We start from the raw sequence: 25,225 nt of genomic DNA, 5'->3' as shown, positions 1-25,225 counted from the left end.
AAGAGACTCTTTCTTTCAGCTCGTAGAGATGCCAAGGAGCAGAAGAGGAACCTGGACTTAATGTCACAGAAATGGGTGGTACTTGGTGCATTTTAATATACAGAGAAAATGGTACGTCAAGCTAATTTTAAGCTGTGATTTGTGGCTTGAGATAAACTCACTAATTTTGCATTAAAAAAATTACTGATTTGTTAACAGCCTACACGTTTCTGCAAAATGAGCTTAATCACAAAATATATTTTAAAACATGACTTACATGATTCTGATGTCATGGAAACCAAGAAGAAAGCAGATAGGAAGATCAAGTGTACACACCACATCCTATTTCTAAATCGAAAAGAAAAGCATTGATATCTGAGAATATACTTTGACTTCATCAGTTATGCTATTGCCGTGTTACTGATGTGTATCTACTAATAGATAACAGTGTCATGCAATGATAAACTGAGTCACGTGAGGAGCTCTGTACAGAGTGTGTGTGTGTGTGTGTGTGTGTGTGTGTGTGTTTAGCACTGTTTTTGCAGCTTTGAGACTATGCTCTTTCTTCAATCAATTGCATCAATGCAATAGCTGATGTTCCTTTAGAATTACTGTTATGAGTTAATTTAATAGGGGGAAAAGATGACTCTGCCAAGCTGGGCCTCAGGCAGAAGCCTCTTTTTGTTTGTTTACTTGTTTGTTTGTTTGTTTGAAAAGGAAGCTAAATGCACTTTGGCATTCTCTTCATAGTGAAATGTGAAAAAAAAATGTACCTTGATTTAAAAAAGAATTGATCCTGTATTTGAAAGTATATACACTGGCTTTGAATTAAGCCTACATCCAATCACCTGCTTAGGTGCACAACAACACTTTCTTTGCTTCCTGTTGAAGTGGAGGTATCTTCAATGACAGCTTCTCATAAGTAAATGGTTAGCAGTAAGAACAGAAACAGATGAGTGCCACCAGCAATACTAACCTGAAGGAGAAATGAAGAAATGGAGTGTGAAGGAATATATATTGCGCACTTTTAACAGCAGTAGGGCTGACACTGTGCCTCATTGATGTGTTTTATTTGTGTCTAATTGACATGCACCAGATGTAATTCAAATTTGGCAGCGTGGCTCAGGCACTCCTCAGCAAAGCCCTTTATTAAAGAAACTGGCTATATGTTTGTGGACGTTAACTTTGACATAATTTATGAAAATCTCAGGAGACAGCAGACACGCAATCCAACTATATTAAGCAATTTCGAGCATTGTACTTACCATTAATAAAGCTTTTGCCTGAATACTCTCCTTAACTGCAGATTACAGAGCGATGGGTTCTATTATCATATTTAAGGAAGAAGTGGTCCCTTGGTGCTACAGCTGGTGGATGAGTTTTCAAGAGAAACTAAGTTAGAAATGAATTATAATACTTTATCTTGCAGGCAGCAAACACAGGAATAGTAGTGAAAAATAGACAAGGAATGTACAAGTAGTGTAAGTACTGTCATTACACTTACTGCAAGGAATTTTTATTTCAGTGCCAAAGATTTCCAGACTAAACAAACATTGATGGGCTTTATCAAAACCTATGTTTGTGCCAAGTCTGAAATTTAGAACAAACTTGATTTTGAGCTTTCAGAAATGTCATTGGCTTTATACTGATGTGGAAAGTTTCTTTTAGCAAGTTTAATAACAGTCAGAGATTTACTCTTAAACTCTTAAACATAGTAACTAACTTCTGGAGAGAGAAGTGTGAAAATTTCAATGTATATGATACTTTGCAAAGACAGTCACAAATCACAGAACATGTGAGACTTAGACCAAAAATGGCATTTCAGCATTAATGGCATGGCAAGGCTGATGCCATGCCTATAACAGGAAGCAAGTGACCAGCTAAGAGCTCCTAGAATCAATTTGTGTGAGTAGCTGCTCATTTTCTTTACGAATGGAGAAGTGCACCACGTACAGGAACCTGTAGTTCACTGATTTATTTAATTTTAGGGAAATCTTAGGCCAGTTTAACAGATTTTTAGAAGCTATTTTTCAGCACTGTAAGCATCAGAAACTTTGTCCTGGAAGGAATGAATTGTTTGGTCCAGAAGGGAGTTCAGAAGTGACCTGGGACACTGTAGGCCATCAGGGAACAAGGACACAGAGCAAAACAGCACACTAACAAAACTCACAGCATCGACACAGTAAAGCATTTGTCTTTGCTCATCTTTTGGAGCAGAAGCTTCTAACATTATCTATCATTTCTAAAATTATCAGGGAGCAAACCAGATTGGCAGGTAAGAATGGGGAGCTGAGTTTCACATGACCAGGTTATTAGAGGCCTGAATCTAATTCAGGACCTGGAAGATTTATGTTTGCCAACAATTCTATTGACTTCATTCATCAGCTAAGGTGTGCTTTGATAGCAGTTGAAAAATGATAGGGACACATGGCTCCATAGTCTCCTGGGAAAGAAAAGGGAGATGTAGATGTCCTGCACACATTTGGAATACAGTTCACTGTTCAGCTGACATGAGCAACATTTGTTAAATACATTTGTAGTGATCTCCTGAGTAACAAATCATGACAAAAGTTTTTCTGGCATGCTGAATTTTTCACCTTATTTCCAAAATATATGAGATACCTACATATTCCATTTTTGTTTCTGGATAAAATTGAAACACTGGCATCTAGCTCCATTCTTCCTGAGATCAGATTTTCCTTGACTTGGTTTCACTGCGCCTTGTTATGATACACATCTGCTCTAAAGCAACCCTTCATACCCTGTATTAATTTCTAATCAAGTTACTCTCTTGCTACCTATTATGTATCCTTATTAGTTCAAATCAGCTTTTGTTAGCATATGTCCCACTTGTTTTTTTCTCACAGAAATGACTTCTTGCACTTCCAGCTCATGAGCTTTCTCACATCCGCCAGATACTTGAGGGTCATTCCTGGCAATTCATCATCTCTAGTTACAGCTGATTGTTGCAACTTTACTGCTTAGCATTGGCTTATGCAGAAGAGACCTTTTCTTCCTAGAACTGTCTGGCCAGATGACCAGTTTTGCAAGCTGACTTAACTATTTGGTACCAGCATATGTTTGTCATGATGTGCTTATTCTGACAGGGACTGATGACATGGCTGGTACTGCAATAGGGTATACATAATCAGAACTAGCAAGGGTAGGTGAAACCATCCAAATGGTATTTATGCAGATTTCCGAAGTGCTTTTCCATGAGGTATTGAATGTTTATATTATGCAAAATATATATATGTGTATATGCCTATGCAAACATGATATGCAAGACACAAGCTGCAGCAGCGCTATTTCATGCAACTGAGATTAGACGCATCTGTATCTACTGAATCTCCGCAATGAACAGTCTGCAAACAGACCCTAAAAGCCAGCTAAGTGAAGAACTCTGAGCTGAAAAATAACTAGATTCTAATATTAAATTATTTGAATATCAGTAATTAAATAGGCATGAAAAAATATTCAGAATATCTCATCTCCTCTACTGTGAATTTTTTCCTCCAAGTTTTTGGTTCTGTTCTACGTACGTATTTGTCCCAAAGGAGGTATGCCAGCAACTATATATATTTAACTGTCCCACTATTTCTTAGAGCTGTTCTGTTAAGCAAGCAGATATTTAAGCAAGATGACAAAAAAATGATTGATTTTTAAAGAAAATCCTTTTCATAGACTAGATTTGGAGACTGTCTAAAGTCAGGTTCTTTCTCGTTTGATATTTTATTTGTAAGCATCTATTTTGTATTTGGCCACAACTGATACGGCTATAGGAAATGCTGGTGATTCATTTGTTACAATTGCTACTTCCAGCTCTAGAAATTTAAGTTTGATCATTAATAAAAAGTTGCAAGGAACTGTGCTTTCTCCACTTTTTAAAGACAACTTTGTTCAGGAATGGCTGAGAGCCAAATATTCACTCTCACCAACTCTTCTAATAGGGGACAGAGCGATCCAGAGATAAGAATTTTGAATTTGCCTATTGTATATTTGCTGGCTGTTGTATTTAGCTTGCTGTTCCTTGAAAAAGTATGTCTTTGAGAGATCTTATACACGCTGCGCTACCAACATGCACCAAGGGCGCAAAGGGGCACAAATCAGTTGTGCTGCAAGGACAGATTCTCCCCAGCTAATTTTGATGCTTGCTTTAGTAATTTACTCCGCATTTTTAAAAGTCATTGTGTACAGGCAGCAGTTTAAGTATAGTTCAGGATTCATGAATGTAATATGTGTAATATATGTGGCTATAATTATAAGAGGAACATTTCTTGAAAATACTGAGCTTGGGGAATTAAAAGAACAACAATTTGATTCTGTTTCCATTTTCCACTTAAGTCAGCAGCAAACCACCAAATTACCTCAAAAAAAGTGAAGTAGAGGTGGCACTTCTAGACAACAAATAGCAAGAGAGGGACTGATTCACTAGTTCACTAGTTTTTTTTGTGGCATTACTCTATGTAAAGCAAAATGAAAGCATTCAAGCATCCATGGTACTTGGACCAAATGAAAAGCATGTTATGAAACACAAGGCAAAGGTAGCAAGATTCCTTGTGTCCCAGTCAAAAGGAAGAAGTTCCTGTAGCTTGAAATACTGTGATACAAAGGCCATGATTTATGAAAATAGTTATGAGAGGTTATTTCTTTCTCTCTGCTTCTGCAAATTTATTTAGAACTTACATTTTATTACATTTCTCTGAAGATAAATCTGCATAACAGATGTTTGTGTCCTCAGTATACCCTAAATTTAGATTCCTAATATTCGGGGGGGGGGGGAAGGAAAAATACACATTTTCCATAAATCTATTTCCTCTTATAATTCACCAGTGTTTTTCTCTTGAATAACTGTATTTTATGAGCTTAATTCTAAGCTTCTCTCAGGGAAAGAAGACTTCAATCTGATGCTGAAAAAACACTTGATCCAAATACAGCGCATTTGGCATAATTATCTGAATATGCCAATTTATAGCCCCTAATGATCCAATTTCAAAGGAAGATGAAAAAAACTGGGAACTCCATAGTTATGCTACAGGAGTAGTAATCTATAGAAGTGGACTTTCTGTTTGCCCAAAGGCAACTATGGTAATAACATATTTGTGACCTTTTCCAAAATTGTATTTGACAACAAACTGTTTATAGTACTGTTTATATAAGTGAATAAACATAATGAAAGTATCATACCCTGCATACTAAAAAAAGATGAAAATGTTATTGTCATTTCTGCCTTTAAAACCTTAACAGACTCTACAGTGTAAAAATGTCATAAAATAACAATAGTGTGAGATATGTCTACTAAGACACAGGTCACTCATTCACCTTCTGAGTGTTATTTTCACTCTTTTAGCAAAACAAAATAACCATTCTGACTGGAAATGTTATTAAAATAGCAAGAGCAGCATTGAACTTATTCTAGAACTAGCGATCACAATAGTTAACCAGTCGCAGTTTTAAGTGCACAATTTAGGAATTCCAGTATTAAAATGTGGCAATGCTAGAATTGCTATATGCATTATTCTTACAAAATTTTAGAAACAGAAAAGTACATTAATATATTAAATTCTGAAGAATCCTTTGCACAGTAAATATTTTCCATGTCTTTTAATCATTAGTAAAAATATGTCAGAAAACAGAAGATAAATCCACTTCTAAATATACTACATTATAAGGGAAGTCCTTATGTTGGTCCCAAAATTATTTGTCTACCACATAAATGTATCCCCTTTATTAATCTAATAATTTTTCTTGAGATAAAGAAGCACATAAGTGAACTGAAATAAAGTTTTTTATAAAATACTACTTCCAGCAGCATAAGTTATTTTTGGTTAAATGATAATGTAAAAATTCAACCTACCATCTGGAAAATGCAGAGAGCAGATAATTGGTTTTGTCTGTGTGGCTGGCTGGGTTCTTTGCACTGATTTCCGTACTGCAGCATGTACTGGAGATTATGGTAAACTCTTTTTAACTGGCTTCTGCAACTCATGTCTGTAGGAGCAAGATATATAACTTCATTTTAAGACACCTCCCACTGAACAGAACTTATCTGCTAGTAAACATGCAAATTACTTTAGTAACCTTGGGTACCTATCAGAGACAACATCTCATAGTTCAAATTAATCATATCTCTTTTATCAGCAGAATACATTTGCCATTAATCACAAACCACTCCATTTTAACATGATTATATTGCAATAAGTCTCCTGGCTAATATTGGCTTTCTCACATGCCTTGAGAGAACAAAGAAGGAACACTCAGCCGGCAGAGGGTGCTTTACAATCGATTTTGTTTGAAAACAAGTGACATCTTTGATAGGAACTTGAGCTGGCCGTGAGAAGTGGTAATACATGAAAGCTGTATGAAAAGGCCTCGTCAGGCAGCAGCTCCTGGAGAGTATGTATAAATATCACTGCAACAACAGCAATAGTTTTCAGTGAAGGCAACTGCTTTGCTGACGTTACGTGGATAAAAGAAGGCAGCTGAGAAACCAGTTTTCTGAACTAGAAGCTAAATAAAGAGTGGGAAAGGAGGCTGAAGGGCAGAGCAGTTTCACAAGAAACCCAGGAGCAACTGTGGGGGAACAAGTGGGAGCAGGAAAAATCACCACAGCAATGGAAATGGCCAAGTGTACTGTGCTCATATGAGCAAGTACTTGGAAGACAAGGATGGGCCACCAGTACCACTGAACATCAGAAGGACAGTTTTAGGGAGCTCTGTGCATGACAGCTGAGCAGGCTTACAAGCACCATGACTAAACATGGGCACACCAGACCAAAGGTCCCAAACTGTCCCTTTCTTGTGCAGCAGCAAGTCTAAAGGGGCAATGTCAGTACCAAATCAGGCAAAATCCAGGAGACAAATCATCTTTGGACATCTTAGTAGAATAACCGCTGATGAATTTTTTTGAAAATCAGTTTCATTTTTTCTTTATCTAAGCCATAAGAATTTATACCATCATCAGTCAAAAGCTTTATTTTTTTCCCAGCAGAGTTAATAATACTATTTATCACTTCCAGTGTGCCTGGGGATCTGCTGTGAACTGCAGCCATTAACATTATCAAATTCAGCATATCAATATGCAAAAATATAGCAATTTTGCATACAGGCAAAACTGTATGCACGCACATGCTACACCCATGCGTTCCCCAGTTCTTGGTATGGCACTTCCTTTGAAGTGCTAAGAAATTGCACTTTCCAAATGACACAGAAAATAAGAGCCAAAAAAAGAAATGCAGCAATGAAATCCCACCATGCTTTGGTCAGCTATCCAGGGTTGTCTCAGATTACTAGCTTGAAAAACTCACAAATCACTCCCTGCCCAGGTTCATGCAGTTTTCATCAGCATAAAGGCCTTCCTTATCTCCTGACATGATTTCCTAGAGAGTCAAGCAGAAAGTCTGGAGTAAACCATCTTCATTCAGTGGTAGATTCAGCTTCCTTTCACCACAACATGTCAAGTTACTCTAGGAAAAAGTTGAATACATCCACGTCAAGCTATCTTCCATTGGCTGGATACAGAATGAGATTTTTCACCACAAAATCCTCTCAAAGTTAGACTAGAAATGCTCTTTGTGGTGCTCCAGACCTTGGGAGAGCCCTCCTGAGTCTGTTCCCCATGTCCATGCTGTTCCCAGCTTATGATGCCAGCAGGAAACTACAATCTGGGTTGAATGTTTTGTTAATTATTGCCTAGCTTCTACATATTTCCTATTTGATAAGTATATGGAAAAATGTGTTTACAGATGGCACGAAACTTCTTTGAGGAGTTAGATGCCTCGTACTTCCTTGCCCATTGGTAGTCTGTAAGTAGAGCACTCCAATAAGAAAGAGAATCATCTCTTCTCCAAGCAAATAGGTCAAGAAGTAATGGCCTTAATCAGAAGCAGGGAAGATTTGGGCTAGATAGCAGGAAAAAACTTTTAAGAAAGGTCGTGAAGCACTGGAATATCTTGCTGGCAATCTAGTAGACCTGCCACCGTTGGAGGACCTTAAAAAATATCGGCCAAGGTATCAAGATGCTGTAGCTGGTCCCCATATCCCTGCCAGCACTAGGATTCAATGGCCCAGAGATTTAGCAGTCTTTGATCCAATGGCTGGTTTTGGTGCAGCACAGTTCTATGAACTTGTCTCCGTTGCGCTGAGAAAATTGTTCCTGAGTTGTGAAAAGTATGTAAATTAAAACCATGCTAGATAAGAAAGTGAAAACACAGACAGAATGAAGTTATTGAGAAAGTAATAGCTAGGAGCTCAAGCATTCAAGAGGAAAAATGTTGACATGGAGAGAGACAAAATCCTGGGATAAAAGGCAGAAATCGGAAGACCTCACCTCAGCAACATCAAGGTTCAGCACTCTTCAAGAAGCAGTGAAAACCAGCCCATCCCCACCTGACTGACAACTGTCTGGCCAGCAGAAACCTGTCAGATGCCTCTTCACGGTGGTAAGCTTGTTATGCTTAGCCTAGCAGCATGTTAGTCCTGGTTATCTAATACCTCTATTAGCCAGCAAATATTTTCTGTGTGCTTTCAGGCTTGTGCTTGCAGACTGTCATTGCACCCAATAGAAGATGCCTGGACAGAAGTGAACCTGGAAGGGAAGGCTACAGTATAAACAGTTCATGAGGCCAACGTAGCATGGGTGGAGTTAGCAAATGATCAGATAGCAGGGGAAGCTGATGTTAGGTGTGTTCACACCAGTGGTGAATCTAATGCTTTTTAGCTGGTGGGGATCCACCCTACTGAGAACTGCTGTGGAGATGCAGTGTCCTTCCTGTTCCCGTGTGTCATGGTGCCTGCCTTGGGGCTAGCATGTTCACCCCGTGCTTTGTGCAAAAGGAGATAAAACTCAGAGACAATTTTCAAGGGTTATAATATTCTGGTGGGGATGGACCCTTCCTTCCCCAAGGTAAGAGTTACCCCCAATCTGTAGATTAATCATGCAGTCCTATTATCACAGGCACTATGATAAATATGAATGGGCTTGTCTCCAAATAACTTCACTGGTTTCTTTCACTGGGGAGTTTGAAAAAACTGCTTGTTATCCCAAGAAGGCACTGCTGGAGGAGGAGGGTCTGTGTCTACCAGAGGTATTTACCCAAGGACTGAGGTGAGATATCAGTGCACACTATCCCCCTTTCTGCATCCCAGCATCTGTCCAAAGAAAAACTGGTTACAGGACCCAGAAGAGAGTCCTACCATGCCCAAACCAAAGGTTGGTCTGGATGAATGACAGTCCACAGTATTACAGCATGCCAGGGTCCCACACAATAGTAGGTGAGGACACACATGGACAGAAATTATTAATGAGATATTAAGTGTTACAAAGACATCAATATTTTCATCATACTTGTCTCCCTCTTTCATCCCACCAGGTCACAGCTATTAAGTTCCTTATCAGGTGTTCAGCTGTGACTCTGATATAATTGCCAGGTGGTGAATCAAAGTTCAGAAGATATAAAATGAAGATGAGAGTATCTTGGAGAAAGCAATTGGGCAGTGTGGAAATAATTATATCGGCCCTTTTTAATGTGCCTGACGTATTTGCCTTTGGGTTGCACATTCATAGTTGGGGAAATTAACCAGCAGTTAATAAACAATCTTAACAATGGCAGTTTTGCTTGTCAGGCCAAGTACAATTTTGTTCAAATAAAGAGCCTAACACCATCACCTAAGTCTTTGTATCTTAAACCAGATTCCCGTTCTAAAGAAGTCCATGATTTCTCTGTTCCATGCCTTGCCCCACAAGGAAAGCAGCTATCCCAGAAGGGCTGCATACAGCATAGCCAAAATGAAAACAACAACAGCTGTTCTGAACATCACTGGGCTGCCTGTGGGATCCCCACGGAGAGACCACAAAGCAAACTGGAGAGAGGATGGGTACAGTACATCTGTTGCTCTTATGGAAATAGATATACTCCTCTGAGTCCGCAGGATCTTCTACTTCCACAGGCAGCCCTGTCAAGCTGTCTTGGATGACAGACTGCCTTACAGTACAGAGGTGAAAGTGAGTCTGAGCAGGCAAAGAAACCTATCCAAAGCTTGACGCAGAAGAGAAGCTAAATAACCAGCCCAAACTACCTGCCCTTCTGTGTCCAAATAACTTCATGGAGCAGATCCAGAGCACAGAAAGGATGTGCCTAAGTGAAATCTCCCAAATTTTAAATCAAAGACCATTAGGTCCAAGAGGTCATTGCTTTGTGCAACAGTATGGACCATTTTTCAGAAGTCCTGGACTCTTACAGCAACCCCCCCTCTCAGAGTGCATAGGAAGCTAACTCTTCTGTGCAGTACCTACTCTAGTTCCAATTACTTTGGGAAGGAAAATTTTTCAGTATAAGGTTGCTGTTCAAATCTGACCTTTTCTCTAAGAACAAGAAGTTTTCCTACACTATTTCTTAGAAAGAAACTTCTACAAATACATGGTATTCTGGAAATCATAACTCAGACATTAAAGATACGTTTCTTATTAATTGTGGGACTAAAACAAATTGTGATTCTCTGGAAAGTCATTGAAGCTAATTTGCTGACGAAGTATATTGTTTATAAAATAACATCTAAACAGTCTTGTTTGTTCCTTAATGTGCATGAATTACTGGAAGTGAATGTCATACTGATAAAAGAGTGTCATAACATACGGGCAGAATGCAGGAACAGGACATTAGTTGTAAAAATTATTTATATTTTTGGTAATATTACTATTCAAGAAAATGTCATATTTTCTCTATCAGTTGCTAATTGGGTTTTTAGAAGAATATTTTTCTTGAGAATTAGCTCACCGTATTTACCATCAGAACTGTTTGCAGCTTGGAATCTGCATGCCCTGAAAGTTTTAGATATTTCAAAAAGAAAAGCAAGACTTTGTCATGAAAACTAGAACTTTTCCTGTTAAAAGGAATCATCAGCCAGCTTATTTTTTCTAGAAGGAAAAAACAGAACATTTATTCATGTTTCTATAACTGAAGCGGCTAAATGCCCAGACCCCAAGCACTCCCCTGCTAGGGTTCAGAAATCTAACAACCCTTAGAGCACCTGTCAGGACAAGGAAGGCTATCAAAATGAAAACATTTTATGACCCTGCACTCCTAACAGCTAATTATATGGAGACTAGAATAGAGTATGTCAGGAATTTGTCTGTTTATTGTAATGTATGTTCCCACTTTGGTCACTACAAGAAATATTGGGAACATAGGCTGTTGCCTATCTCTGTAAGCTGTAAAAAGAGCAAATGGCATGCAGAGTCCCTTTCAGCCCTCATAACCTGAGAACTTCAGGCTCACTTCTTTCACCATGAAAATATAAACTCAGCACAACTTTTCTTCTTTCCCCTCACTAACCTCTGTAAGCGCCTTCTTACAGCTTTCCACCCAGCTTTCCCAAGTCCTCTTGGGAGACATGCCCTTCCAGGAACCAAGCTTCTTCTCCTATCAATCTAAAATGAGCTATTATTTGGTCTCTCTCATGGTCACCATGCCAACTCCTCCTGCATAAGGCAGTTTCAGCATATCAATTATTCACCACTTTCTTCACCAAACTCCTCATTTCTGTAGGATTCTACCATAGAAAACAACCTATACGCAACTGTGGCCTGTAACTATCCCCAGCAGGTCTTCATCAGGGCTACTTCACAGATTTGTGAGGTCTCTGTGTATGACAATTTGCCCGATACTTACATACAAGAAATCTGCTACTATGCAGGAAGTCTGGCAATTCAATACTGAATGATGGAGTCCTTTTACACTGGGTAAACACTTGTCAAAAACATGTATTTTTTCAAAAGTCTCCCAAAAGTAATTTTTTCTTCCCCCTTCCCCCCCCCTCCCCCAAAGATTTGGGGTCCATGGACCTGATCTGGGAGGCAGCTCTCAGAGACAGCAGAGGCTGGGCACAAGCCTCCTCAGAGCCTCTGTGAGGTGGTTAACATGCAGTTAATCAATGTCTACACTAGAAGCCTGAGTCCTCAGCATGGACTCAGCCAGAAATGAAAGTCAATGTCTGTTTGTTTATTCTAAAATATTCAGTCAGAAGTATTCACCCCATCTTCTGAGGAAAGGCTTCTCAGTGCCTGTGAGAGCTCCAGATTTCAGGCACCCCAGTCAGGCAGACTGCCTAACTCACAGGGGTCTGATCGCTTTCAGAGTCCATGACCCACAGCCCAGTCAACCACACAACTGTTCCTAGACTTTTTGCTCTAAAGCTAATAGCCTGCAGAGGCAAATTTACCTCAGCCTCCCACATTAGCAGTATGCAGTGAAGTGCATGTTCTGTGTTGTGTGACACGAGCAGGTACATCTCCCTCTCCTCTCCTCACCTTGTCACAGCCTCATTCCACTCCGGAGGCTGAGAGCCATGCTAACTAACCCTGGCTCCCAGACCTGCCAGTCTGACAGTCACAAATCCTGTGAAACTAATTGAAAGACAAAAATCCAGTCTGTCTGTCAGGTCTGTAGCAGTATGATTGCTTTTGCACAATGAACAAAACCTTCTAAACAGCATGGAATGAGATATCCTCTACTGTTTTGGGGCTTGATATTGTTAGCCACTGATCTGCACAAAACACAGTTCTCAGAAATAATCTCACCTAAACATGCTGAGTGATGAGCTTCCACTACTGGGAAGCTCCACTTTCCACTTCCTTGGAAAAGCTTCCACTTTCCTGGGAAAGATATCTTGGAGTCATTTTGGCTTTTCTCTGAGAACAGCTTGATGTTCAGCAGCTGTCAAGAGGGCAAACAGATTGTTAGGAGTTATTAGCAAAAGCACAGAGAACAAAACAGGAAATGTTATGCTGTAATGTATCCTTATCTTGAGCACTGGATGTATGTAATTCTGGTCACCAATGACAAAAAGGATATTACAGCATGAAAAAAGTTAATGAAAAGAGCAGTAGGGATATCAGAGGTACAACATGGCTTCTCTGTGAGGATAAACCAAATTGACTGGCACTCTCCAGCTGAGAAGAGGGAGGACTTTTAGTACCAGGAAAAATTACACAGGGAATGATTTTTCAGTACTTCTTATGATAAAAGAAATAGGGAAATTATCAGGCATATGGTTAATGCAAAGAACACCACTCTTTCACACAATTAAAAGACAAAACTAATTGCCACAAGAAGTTGTGAAAATGAGATTCACAAAAGAGTTCAAAGGCAGGAAGGAGCGATACATTGGTCATCATTTAAGATGCTGTTCGAGAAGCTACTTCAAATGGAGGATGTCCAATCCACATGACATCTCCAACATGAGGACAGAGCTGATCACTCAGGCAACTGCTGTTCATTGAAAATAATTGCTGAACCACAGGTTTCAGCCCTGATAGGTGCTACTACAGCAGCAATTTGCAAGAACACCTTCCTTCATCAAAAAACCCTCCTTCATCAGCAACAGTGGGAGCACAAGGGAGATGCCAGTGAGGAGAGAGGAAGACCTCCAAAAGCAGGGCTACACCCCAAAATAGAGTATGGCACAAACAAGCCTAAGCTAATGGACGGTTAAGCCAATGAGCCCATATAAATATAGCATCACATAGATTTCAAAGACTGGGCACAGGAATGGTCTAGGTAGCAGACACCATACCCCACTTACTAAATCTTGATTTTGAGAGGACCTATAAGCTTGTGCACAGCATAGACAGGCTATGTGCAAGCTTGCATCCACCCAGCAGGATGTTACTTCACTGCCCCAGGGAGAGCAAGGCCAAAAACAACTCACACTGCCTCTTTCCCCAGGCAGACACATAGTATGGGCCCATGCTTCCTCTTCCCAGCCCCATCCTACTCGCCTCCAGAGCAATACGAAGCTTGATATGACAATTCAGGGAAGGAGTCCTTGTCCCTGTCCTTCCCACCACTGCCTCACACAGTGAGGGGAGATTTTGCTCTCTTTCTGCCTTCCACCCTCAGCCTGTCCTTTCCCTCCAACTTGCTAACAGAGAGACTACCTGCCTACACATGCACAGGTGTCTCCTTCTATACCTGAAGAACAACAGGGGATTGTTTTCACATTTGAAGTGCCCCAGTCAGCCCTAGAGACAAGCTGTCACCCACCAAAGCAGTTGTGCCATGAGTGCTGATGTATTACGGAGCTGTAGACATACCATGTTGTCTCTACCTCTCAGGAGAGCATGGTGATAATATGTCCTAGCTCACCCTGAAAGCAGAAACAGAACTAGAAACTAGAGCATTAGCACATCATCCCAACGAGCCAGTAAGACCTGCTTCTAGTCCAAAGCTTGGCAGTAGCACAGGGGGATCTGGAGCATAGTGTAGACACAGATTTGGTGGGAGAACATAAGCAGTACGTGCAGCAACAAGATATCCAAGTACACCATCTATATTGACAGGAAGGGATGATAGCAATCTTTTAACTGCTTAGAGTAATGAAAAACCCTGTGTAGATATACTCAGAATGTCACGTTACTTCAAATGTATGTAACAGCATATGTATTTGTTGCCATTTTTATCAACACCAAGGAATGAAACATGAATAAAAACCCTAAATTTCTACAGCTTTGGTGCAAGAGGCAGGTTTAATGGCTGAGGACAATATCAGATTCCACAGTAACAAATTTCCATTCTTTGTGACTCAGAAATACAGAGAAATACAGACAATGTCCATTGAATTAATGGATTATGAGAGGGAGGAGCTAATTAAATTGATGGATTTTGAGCGCTGGGAATAAATACAAGCTGACAAGTTTTTGCCTTTCTAAGAAACCTATTATCTTATTTCAAGAGATGGTTTCACGTTCCAAATCTCAGTTTCACTAAAGAGTGAGAGTGACTTTGCAGCACACTCTCATCTTTGTTATTTCTTACAGTCCAAACACCACAGCACTGAGCTGTGCTCAAACCCCACCTCAGTATCCACTTCTCTCGCTTATCTAGATATTGGGCTCAATATTGGGTGTTCAGCTCAGGAGCACGTGAGCTACACTTCCACAGCCAGGCACCTCTATTATGGGCATAGCATGACAGGCCATCACAGCACTCCTTTTTGGACTGGGTCCTCAGCACTGTGTGAATGCTTTCCTGTGCTCAAATTGCCATTGAAATGCAAAGCCAATATTGTTCCACAGAGGAAAGGTCTGCACTGTAGAGACATTACATGGCTTGTCAAGGCCACTGCATCAACTGTAGACTCCATTTGCATTAAAGTGAAGAATTTGGGGGAAAATATGCATATAAAATCGGAGGCTTTGGGAATTTCTGGGACCCTCCATTTCTGAGAAAATTACCTCTTAGTGCCAAAGATAAACAATGTTCCACCACCTCAATCTTTCTGAAAGAGTAATCAAAACAAGTTAGCCTAAAAGAGGGAAAATTCAAAGACGTTTTGTTTGATTACCCACTGTGCATGCACATGTTGGTATATGTCAGGTGATGTAAACATCCCTAATGCAGAAGTATAAATAATTAATAAAAATAATGATAAAAAATTATTAAAAATGCACATAGAGACTGACAAATCACAGCACCTTAGCCCTCACATATTCTTAGCTTCCACAGTGTCAGTGTATGTCATGTAATGGACTCCAAGCAAGGGCCAGCAACCCTGCGTGGTTCATTGAGATAAATGTATGCAAGTGATTGCACCTGCCTGTGGCTACATTACTGATTAGCTTAATAATGACCTTGAGGCTCTGTATCTTCTGTATATTGCTTGACATTCTCAGGTGACATGACATACACTGTGTAACACACTAACTATAGACTAGGCCACTGCCTGAGCTGGGAAGGGTCCCTGGCCAACTCTGTACTGCCTCAACAGCCTTAGGGCAGACAAGCCCACACTGCCATGGGTGTGATCGGGCAGATGGGGTACGTAGAGATAATTGGGTCAGACACTGCATATCCAGACAGCAATAAAATTTGCTGCTTTCTTATTTTGAAGAAGTCTGGACTAACAGGACACTTTTCTTTCCTAGTATCCATTTCCGTTACCCAGGAAAGACTTTCTTGGTGCATTATAAGGATAGAATTAGTCTGTGTTTTCTCCCCTGCTGTTACCAAAGACCATTTCAAGACCAGACAGCACAGACATGGCCAAAAGTGATCTATCATTCAGACTCCAGCTGTCACGTCTTTCTAGCTAAATATTGCTTGAATTGCAATTTAGACAATAAAACCGACTTGTGCCCCATGCAAAAATCCAGTGCATTCAATGTCCCGCACTGCCTAAACTCATTCTGGGTTTCCTCTGTGCTTAAAACAGGTACTCTACACACTCTGGAAAAGACAAGGATTTATCTCCCATGTAAAATTGATTACAACTCAGAGTGAGAACAATCCACAATACCCAGACAAGTCTTTTGGTCAAAACATTTTCTTAGAAACTGGAATACCCAACTTCTAAGGTCTCCAGAGCCTCCTGTGTCACCAGAATAACTCTCCACCCTGCCCACTGAAACTGGAATGCGGCATTTTGGGGACTATAAACCATGGGGAAGAAGATAAGAGTGAATTTGATTCTAGCCAATACAGGAGTGCATGTTATTAGGAAGTATGTATTCTGAGGCTCTGACTCCTCTTAAGTGGGTCTGGCTCTCTCATATTAACTTACAACTAGCAGACCTACACTACCAGATACAAAACTGCCCACCATAGGAGAGGTGTAAAACATTCCAAAAGGAATTCAGACAGTACGTTCCCCTTCAGGGCACCATTTTGCCGCTGACTGTTCTAACTACAAGGCTAGTATGAAAATGAAGAACTGGCGGGAGAAGGACACGACAACTAGGCATTCATTTTTTTTGTATATCAGAGCTATCTCTGCTCCATTAGCATCTATTCTCAGAAGACAGATAGCTAGCTTACACTCTGACTTGGGGGTGGGAGTTAGCATTTCCTATCAGTTCCCTATACAGTCAACAGCAAGGGTCAACAGTGGCCAATTTAGGGCCTAGAGCTTCTTCTGAAGGTCAGAGAGATCCTCACCTTGTGCCACTGACTGGACAAGAGTATTAGACTCCTACCTTAAGGCTGGAACTCTGCTCCTTCCCTTTCCCTTTGGTGTGTGTCCGTTTGGTGCAAGTTCAGGCAAAGCCACTGTCCACAGGCACACATATTTCTAACCCCGCAGTGTCTCCTACTGTTGCCTCCATTTAGCTTTTGGGGATCCTAATTCATGCCAGCAAAATACAAGCCAGAAAAATACATAACCACAACAGCGTCCACAGACCTAAAAGTGCTGCAGGTAACTTGCAGATGCTCACATTTGGATATGGCTCTTAGTGTCTAGTTCAGTCTGTATTTTAAAAATAATGACCAAGTAGGACTATGACTGCTTCCAATCTGTAAGTTATGAGAGAGATGGATATCACAAAAGTAGTTCTACATTCATGCAAATCAATTTATCCTAATTTGCTCAGATAACCAGAAGTCTTCTGAATGAGAGAGCTTGTGTAGAGAGCTCTCTCCACAGCCTTTCCTCCCTCAACCATCTCACATCTTATCTACACAGCAAAGTCAGCATAAAGTTTCTATCAGATTTGTTTTCTGCCCCAGCAAAACCTCAGGTGTCAGATCTGACCTTTGGATAACTGCAAAGTTTGAGTTCTAAGAGATCAGCAGAAATGACAGTCTATCATACAAAATAAAACCAGAAAATTGGTCTAATCTCTCTAAACATCACTAGCAAAGTGGTCTTTTTTCTATGAATTCATATGCCAAAGGATGGAAAGACACAGTTTAAAAGTAGTCATATGTGGAACAGCAGTTCTGTGGTTGATAAATGAATGAAGGAAACATGTCTGAAAAGCAATTGTTCCATTATACACTCTCTGAAAAAGAACTGGGAGATGCCAAAGTCCTTGAGTAACTCTTCTCATTAAAAATATTCTGTTCTATTTGTGTTGTCTTTCTGGGGAAGAATATTATGAAGCTTCAGAAAATGCTACATTACACAGCAAGAAGGTGTCTGATGAGAAAATCTAAACCAAAGCAAAATTAACTCCCTGTGGACACTTTAATTGTGGATGAAAACTAAATACACATAGCAAAAGAAACAGAAAATGGACAAGGCTGTGGCATGGTTTGCAGCATATTCAGCATAACAGAAGATTAACACATCAGCCCATCATAACAGATGCTCCATATACTAATCACACCTAGACCTTTTCACGAAGCAGTCATGAAGGAAGTAGGGGCACATCTCATCTGCAGATTTCAGAAGAAGAAACTTCCAAATGCACTGCTAAGAAGTTTAACAAATGCTGCTAAGAAGCTTAACCTCTTCTGGGCAGCTTTTGAACATGAAGGGGAATGAAATTATGTGCAGAAATAAAAACAGGGTTGTACATTGCAGTTAGCGTAACTTTCAGTTACATTTCCTTTCAATCAGTCAGTGAACCAGCTGCCCATGTGTAACCATAATTTCTTCCATTAACTTCACCTCTTTCTACTAGTAATCTACAGGAAATACTGAAAATTCCATATGTCAGTAAACATTTGCTATGTTCCAGCTAAAATGGAAATTCTAATTCTTTTTTTTTTCTTTTTCTTCTTTTTGCAGGGGGTGGGGGCAGTGCTCTCTCAAGCTGGATGATGGAAACCCTGGAATGGAAACTCTAACATTATATAGCAACCCCACATCATTATTACAGCCAATTCAACCTACCATCATAGCTGAAAAGATGGAATTCGGTAAGCAGGTTCTAACTAGTATTTAAGTATTCACAGGTTCATATTAATTCTGGGATAATTTCCATTACAAATACAATGTTATAACTACATTTATGTCTAGTCCAAGTATCCTCCTCTCCTCTCTACCACATGCCAACAGAAAATTCTGTGAGGTTCCAGGTACAATTTGTTTCCTTGATTATATATGTCAGAACCAACTGAACTCACTGTAGGTTAATGTGCTCATTTGTACTTGAATATTACCACGTGCTATTTTTCCCTTTGGATCATGAGAATCAAATAGTGCCTGGAAAGAAGGAGCTAACATCTTATGACTGAAATTCTATTAAGCTAATGAGAAAGAAGCACCCAGAAGTTTTAGTCAAAACGTAATCTCCAAGAGGAAGTAGTAAAAGCATCATCTGCCTCATGAGAAAACAAATACTGATTTTCCAAAGACCAAGATAATAAAATAGTGATCATGAAAGAACTAGAAGCTGCTCTAGCAAAATAGTTCCAGATGGTTTTCATAAGCAGTGTCCCTTCAGATGGTCCATTAAAGGTTGAAAAAGACAAAAAATAAATTTACTGCTACAATCACTGGAAATCTTAGATCCTAAACCAACAAATAGTTGATTGAGTTGACTGAAATCACGGCAAAATGACAAATTTGCAGGATTAAAAGCAACTGTGGAGACTCTTGACGCAATGTAATGGATAATGACTGCAAACTTTGTTGGCCTGAAGTTACAGGCAACGATAGACAAAAGAAAGAGACAATGATGAATTTTGAAGAGTCTACAACACAGACAAGACAATTCCTTCCAAGACCCGTCATTCGTGAAATTAAAGCAACCATAAGGACAGCAGTAGAAGAAAGTCTGACAGCAGCAATGTTAGCAAACTTTGATGGAAGGCACAAGCAAGCTGCTTGATCAATGTAGCTCCATCATCGTCATGTTTTTATGGTTCAAGTCACAAGAACATGAAAAGAGCTGTACTGGTTCAGACCATCCAGCCCAGTACTTTTTCTCCAGTAAGGACTATAAGGAGAACTGCAGAGTAAGATCAGGACCAACATACACAGTAACTCCTCCTCAGAATGCTGCTAGCCTCCAACACCATGCAGCACAGGGGATTTCCTGAGCCTATTACGGTTTGTCCGTTTATTCACCTCCTATTGGATCTCTCTTCCGATCTGGACTCCCCTGGAATGCAAATATATGTCATACTTCTGTAATATCCTTTGGCAAGAAGTTCCACAAATCTGCTATCCACCACCTTTTTCTGTTTAATGGACTGGATGGCCAGCATTGAAATTGTACTGAAGTTTGATAAGAGAATGGATAATAAGATGAGAAAAGTTGTGCTGGTTGCAGAAAATACCCCTCATCAGAAGCTGGTGTCTCAGAACATGACCCCAGCTGCCCACCATGGGAGACAATCTCTTCTGTTCTACTCCTTGACCAAAGCAACGGAAAGTCCATTGTCATCTTCAAAATATGGATAAACAAAAACAAAAAATAAATGAACCCCAAAAAACAACCAAAAAAACCCCCAAACCAAACACATGGCCGTATAAGAGAGACATTATCCCAGACAATGTATTCCTGGCACAGAACTGCGATGTGCAGAGCTGACTCCAAAGGACCCCACTGGAGTGCTGAAAATGGTACAGTCACTTTAACACAGAACATCACCCAGCTGCTTAATCCTGCCAAGCTTTAGCAGCAGCGCTTCTCACATCATCTTAACTAGCCACACCTGCCTTCCCTGCCTCTCTTGTGCCAGAAAAAGCATTTTGTGGTCCTAGATGGCAGACAGTTCAGAAAATGGCTCTGCTTAAAAAATAGCTGGCTAAGAGGAACAAAAAAAGCACTGTTATTTTTCAGCTGGTTTGGTTCTTGGGCCAGTTTAGCATACAAGCAGCTGTGCTAGTACAACAGAAAAGGGCAGCCTTGGAGCAGGTGTGGGTGGATAGAGGGGGCAGAATTGTTGAAACTGTTGTTGCCAGGGAATAAACGTGTCAGACCATGCCAGAAGAAAGAAAAGGGAAAAAGTGTCACACTGTTCCTGATATCCAGCTGCACTGGATGTCTCTGCCAGACATGATGCCTGCAGACGTATCCCTGGTAACTTCATGTTGCATGACTGTTTGTTAACCAAGAACCAATGAAGAATGCTATGTGTTCCCTTCGAGAGAAAAGGTCACATTGTTTTAACACCTCTCAGGGTTCAAAGTCACTTTAATAAGGAAAGACAGCTCCATTTCTTTCTTGAGGAGGATGTGGTTAATTGTTTTATGCAATAGGAACAGACCAACCCAGCATTATTATATCTGAATGGAAATAAGCTCTTCTCTGTGCAGTTTTCAAGGTTTACAGAACAGTGTTTAGATTCTGACACTTCACCCCAGAGACCTTCTTTCCTACCAATACCAACAGACTTTGCAGGAGACACAAAACCTCTTTTGCTCTTGAGAGAGAAAGTCAGCAGGCTGCCTGAGTCTAAACATTTGGAGAGTAAGCACGGTTAAGGCATCTCACTCTAAATACACAGCTTCATTTGACACCTATTGCTACAGGCAGCACCAAAATGCCACAAAATGCCAGAGCTGCACAGGCCAAAGAAACTACACAAACCTTGCACATTTTGCATGGGTTTTTGCTTGTTGCTACAGAGGGGAAAAGGCAACAAAATACCGATGAAACTCCAGGACTTAGACAGCAGAATGTTATCCTGATCCCAGGGAAATCAGTACAATGCATCCATTGGTTTCAAAAGGGCTGAGATTCCACATCCTGAGTGCTGGAGGCAAAATCCATGTAGTCTGAATTAACCCTAGCCCAAGGACTGCAAATGTGTACAGCTCCCTGCTGACATCTGTAGACAAACAGGCAGATAGGAGCCTAAAGCACCCTGAGAGCCCAGAGCACCCCAAGAGCTCCAGGGGCATGGGGACTCCCTGGGGCAAAGGGACCTCTCTGCCACCACAGGTCAGCACCCCAAGCAAAGAGGCAGGATGGGGCAAAACTTTGCTTGAATTATTATGACAATTTTGCTCATTTTTGTTCAACCTCCACTACCTTTTGAAGCTAGCAAGAATGAAGCACCACTGAGTAGGCACAAAACCCATTAGTCCACCAACACAAGGTGTCTCTACAACCAGTGTTGCAGCATGGTAGGGCCAGGTCAAGCAAGAGAAAAGAGACTTCATGTCAGAGCATCTCCAGTCTATAGAAAGGGCTCATTTAAGAGGCCTACATGCTGTTGGCTCCTCACTTTGGCTTTGCATGAGCAAGCCCTAAGGATGGCAGGACCAGCAATCAGACCTGAGACACTGCATGAGCAGCCTACAGGATGGTACCAACATGGAAGTGACATGGCCACAGCAAAGGAGCCAAGCTAGCTTGAGCTGACACCAATGAGAGGTGCAGCTGGAACTGGCAACCTTGGGCAATAGGCAGCGCAGCACCAGAGCAAGGGTGGCTTCAGCCTGGTTGCCCTCAGAAAATGTCGCAGCTCCCTGTGATGACAAGAGCATTCTGCCCAACTGAGGCTGGACAGTGATGGGAGAAGATAGTAGTAACCTACCCCAGCTGCCTTGGCAGTTGGAAGACTAGCCCAGTGGCCCTGGGGCAGCTGTCTCAGCTGCTGTTGAAATATCCATCAGATTTTCAGCAGCTACTTTTGCCACTGCTGGTTCAATAGGCTGGTAGCCTGACTCTGCAGAATCTTGCCTAGCATTTGTTGTTTCCCTTTTTTACCAGCAACTTTCATAAGTAAACTGGGCCCTTTGGCTGCTAGACAGCTCTTGGCCAGAGCAGTAGGTCAGCTGGAGCTGTTGCAGCAAGCGCTTCTCCCTTCAACCCCTACGAGAACCCTGGCCTGAGAAACACACAGAACTGCAGCATCTGTAACCAAATTCTTCATAGACTATCAAAAGCCTCTTTTTTCTCCCTCAGGCAGTTAGGACCATCTGCAGGTAGATACATCCCACACTGTTATGAAATACAGGTGAAGATTTTCAGCACAGGTCAAAAATAACTGCTTCCACAGCTAAATCCCTACATGGTTCATAAAATCTCTGCTCCCCTCCCCCTCAAAATATTTGCTGCTTGAAAATACTTTGCTGACACTAAAACAGGAGTGTTTAGGGTAAGAGAAAATCTGAGTCAAGGGAAGTTCCACAGCACCAGGTCTTATGTGAGGAACATTGCAATCCAGGAGGTGGCCTCATTCAGGAAATCAAAAGATCATCAACCTGATTGGAGTTATCTTCAAAGTGAAAAGCCAAGAGCAGTGAAATATGTCTAGAGTAAGCACATGTCTGTGGCTAGAGAGAGGCACATATAAAGATAAAACTGCACTTTGCTGCCTTGCATATCTCACAGATAGCCTGAAATGCAACACATGTACCTTAATCAGTGATTTTGTAGGGTGCTGCTGGGTTTATTCCTCCTCTCTCCTTTCACCTCACTCTAGGCCAGGCCACGAACTGCCAGCTCCAGGTCAATTTGGTTAAAGACTTTTAAAAAATTATGTGGATTTTTTTCACTTCTTCGCTTACTCAGTTGAGAAGGTATTTAGCTGCCAAAGAGGAAATCATATGGCTATTTCAAAAATGACATTTTCTTTTGCAAAATGTGTACTCTGATTTACCCTCCATTACACTATTGCCAGGCATTCTGATGTTCTTCCCTATGAAAGACTATCCTATCCCATCCACTAGCAACCTACTGCATAAGTGGAAATATCCACCATCCTGTATTCTTCCCACCCCTGAGAGAAAGGTATGCAGTGACTCCCTTCTCAAGGGCTATAGCCTGATTCCAGCTGTGGCCTGTTCCACAGCAAGTTCTTGTTGGCCACTGAGCACAAAAGATGACCAAGAAGAGGCCTCTTTGCTGGGTTTCAGGGAAGAGAGAGAGAGAGAGAGAGAGAGAGAGAGAGAGAGAGAGAGAGACTGGAGTCTCTGAGAGACTGGAGAGAGACTGAAGGAGAGAAAAAAGTGCATGACGTGACTCACAAACTCCTGAAGCCCCACTGAAGCCAAAGCCCCTGACTCCCTCTTTCCCATAACTCCCAACCTCCCCCAGAAGGACCTCTCATAGCCTCCGCACAGCTGGAGGAAAAAATAGATATATATCAGTTTTGGCAGCACTGTACAATTGAGGGCAGCATAAAGCATGCCTGGGGCTGTTCTTAGACCCCTCAGTCACAAAATGACCTTCATGTGTCCTAATGCATACATTTCTGTAACACTTTAAGAACTACCATCTGAATGCTGTCTACGAACTCCTATTGAGAGCTCCTTGAATTGCTGATAGTGTTAGAAACCACTCTGCGCTAATTGCCTTAATCACCTTTTGCAAAGTCTTATCTTCTGGTACTCAGAATCTACATTTTGCCTGAGCCAGGGCAGGATCTTTTGATTTGACTGCGTTCTTTTATTAATTTTCATATGAAAGGCATTAATCCAAGCACAAAATTTTGCTCCACTGAGATTTTGACAAAGGTTCTGAAATTTGTATAGAATCTGTAGAATTTGTAACCACCCAATCATTTCCATTTGGCAAACTGTCTTCAACTTAAAAATCATATGCTTGTAGATTTAAAAAAAGAAAAAAAAAAAAAAGTAACATTATATTCCAGCAAGGAAGAGGTTTTGCTAGGCCCCTTGGCACCTGGGCAAATCCTCCTACGCAAGGATTGGCAAGTGATCATTTCAGGTGACACAGATACCACCCATTAATATAGATTCTCAGATTTTCAGAGCCAGGGAGAACTGGCCAGTGCTTCCTGCTCCCAGGCACATTGTGACATTCAATTCCAGATGGTCTTCAAGTTTCACTTCAGCACTCCTCTCTGGCTGTGGCCCCAAAGGCAGTCCTCCAGGACTACTGAATTTTGCCCACTGCCTGTCTGCAGACTGGGGTTCCTACAACCTCTTCAGCAACCCAGACCCCAAGATTTGCTCACCACGTGCCCATTGGATCCATTTGTTCCCAGTTCAGTGGTTTAGGCAAGTAAATTAGGCACAAATTAAATTAGGCACTGTTCAGCATGTCATGTAATCTGTGGGGACTACCCACTGCCTGGGGAACACACAGATGGCAAATGCCCTCTTGAGATCTAGTCATCACACTTTGCTGGCCTGCTGGAATGGAGATCCCCAATGAAATAGTCTCTGTTCATAGTCTTTGCCTTGGAAAAATCAATGGGAAGCGCTGCTCAACATAAAGCAATCAGATCTAACCAACACATGCTGGAGGCCTGTAAAGAAACACAGCTCTACAGAGGACAATCCTTCCCCAATTCTCAGCTAATTCTGAGGCACAGAATTAACAGATGTACAGACCCAAAGGTCAAAAATCTCATTTTCCACTAAATTCCTTGCTAGTTCCTACGAAGGATGGGGGAAGAATTAAAAATAATAATCATAGTATAATTCAGAACAGCAGTTGTCAGAATATCTTTTTTTTGACTCTGCTTTCACTTTTTAATTTTGTGGTTTGGCATTATTAGTCATAAAATTTTGTTATAATCTTAAGCAAACAGAATGTCTTTTCTAAAGTTTTAGTTTCAGCTTTGCTTCACTCTTAAGCACCACTAGGTGGAGGTATTGC

The 25,225-nt window shown here is 41.0% G+C and overlaps 1 protein-coding gene across 1 annotated transcript in view; it reads right to left on the bottom strand.

The window, feature by feature from the left end:
• Positions 1-12,617, bottom strand: part of IL1RL1 (interleukin 1 receptor like 1) — a 36,824-nt gene extending 24,207 nt beyond the window's left edge. The window contains 3 exon segments of the mRNA XM_067294820.1: positions 5,837-5,909; positions 5,912-5,970; positions 12,557-12,617. Of these exon segments, the coding sequence (XP_067150921.1) occupies positions 5,837-5,909; positions 5,912-5,968 (130 nt within the window). The 5' untranslated portion in view covers positions 5,969-5,970; positions 12,557-12,617.
• Positions 12,618-25,225: the final 12,608 nt, after the last annotated feature.

Source organism: Apteryx mantelli, chromosome 1, assembly GCF_036417845.1.
Source record: "Apteryx mantelli isolate bAptMan1 chromosome 1, bAptMan1.hap1, whole genome shotgun sequence".
Taxonomy (NCBI): Eukaryota; Metazoa; Chordata; class Aves; order Apterygiformes; family Apterygidae; genus Apteryx; species Apteryx mantelli.
This window is presented reverse-complemented; position numbering and strand designations above follow the sequence as displayed.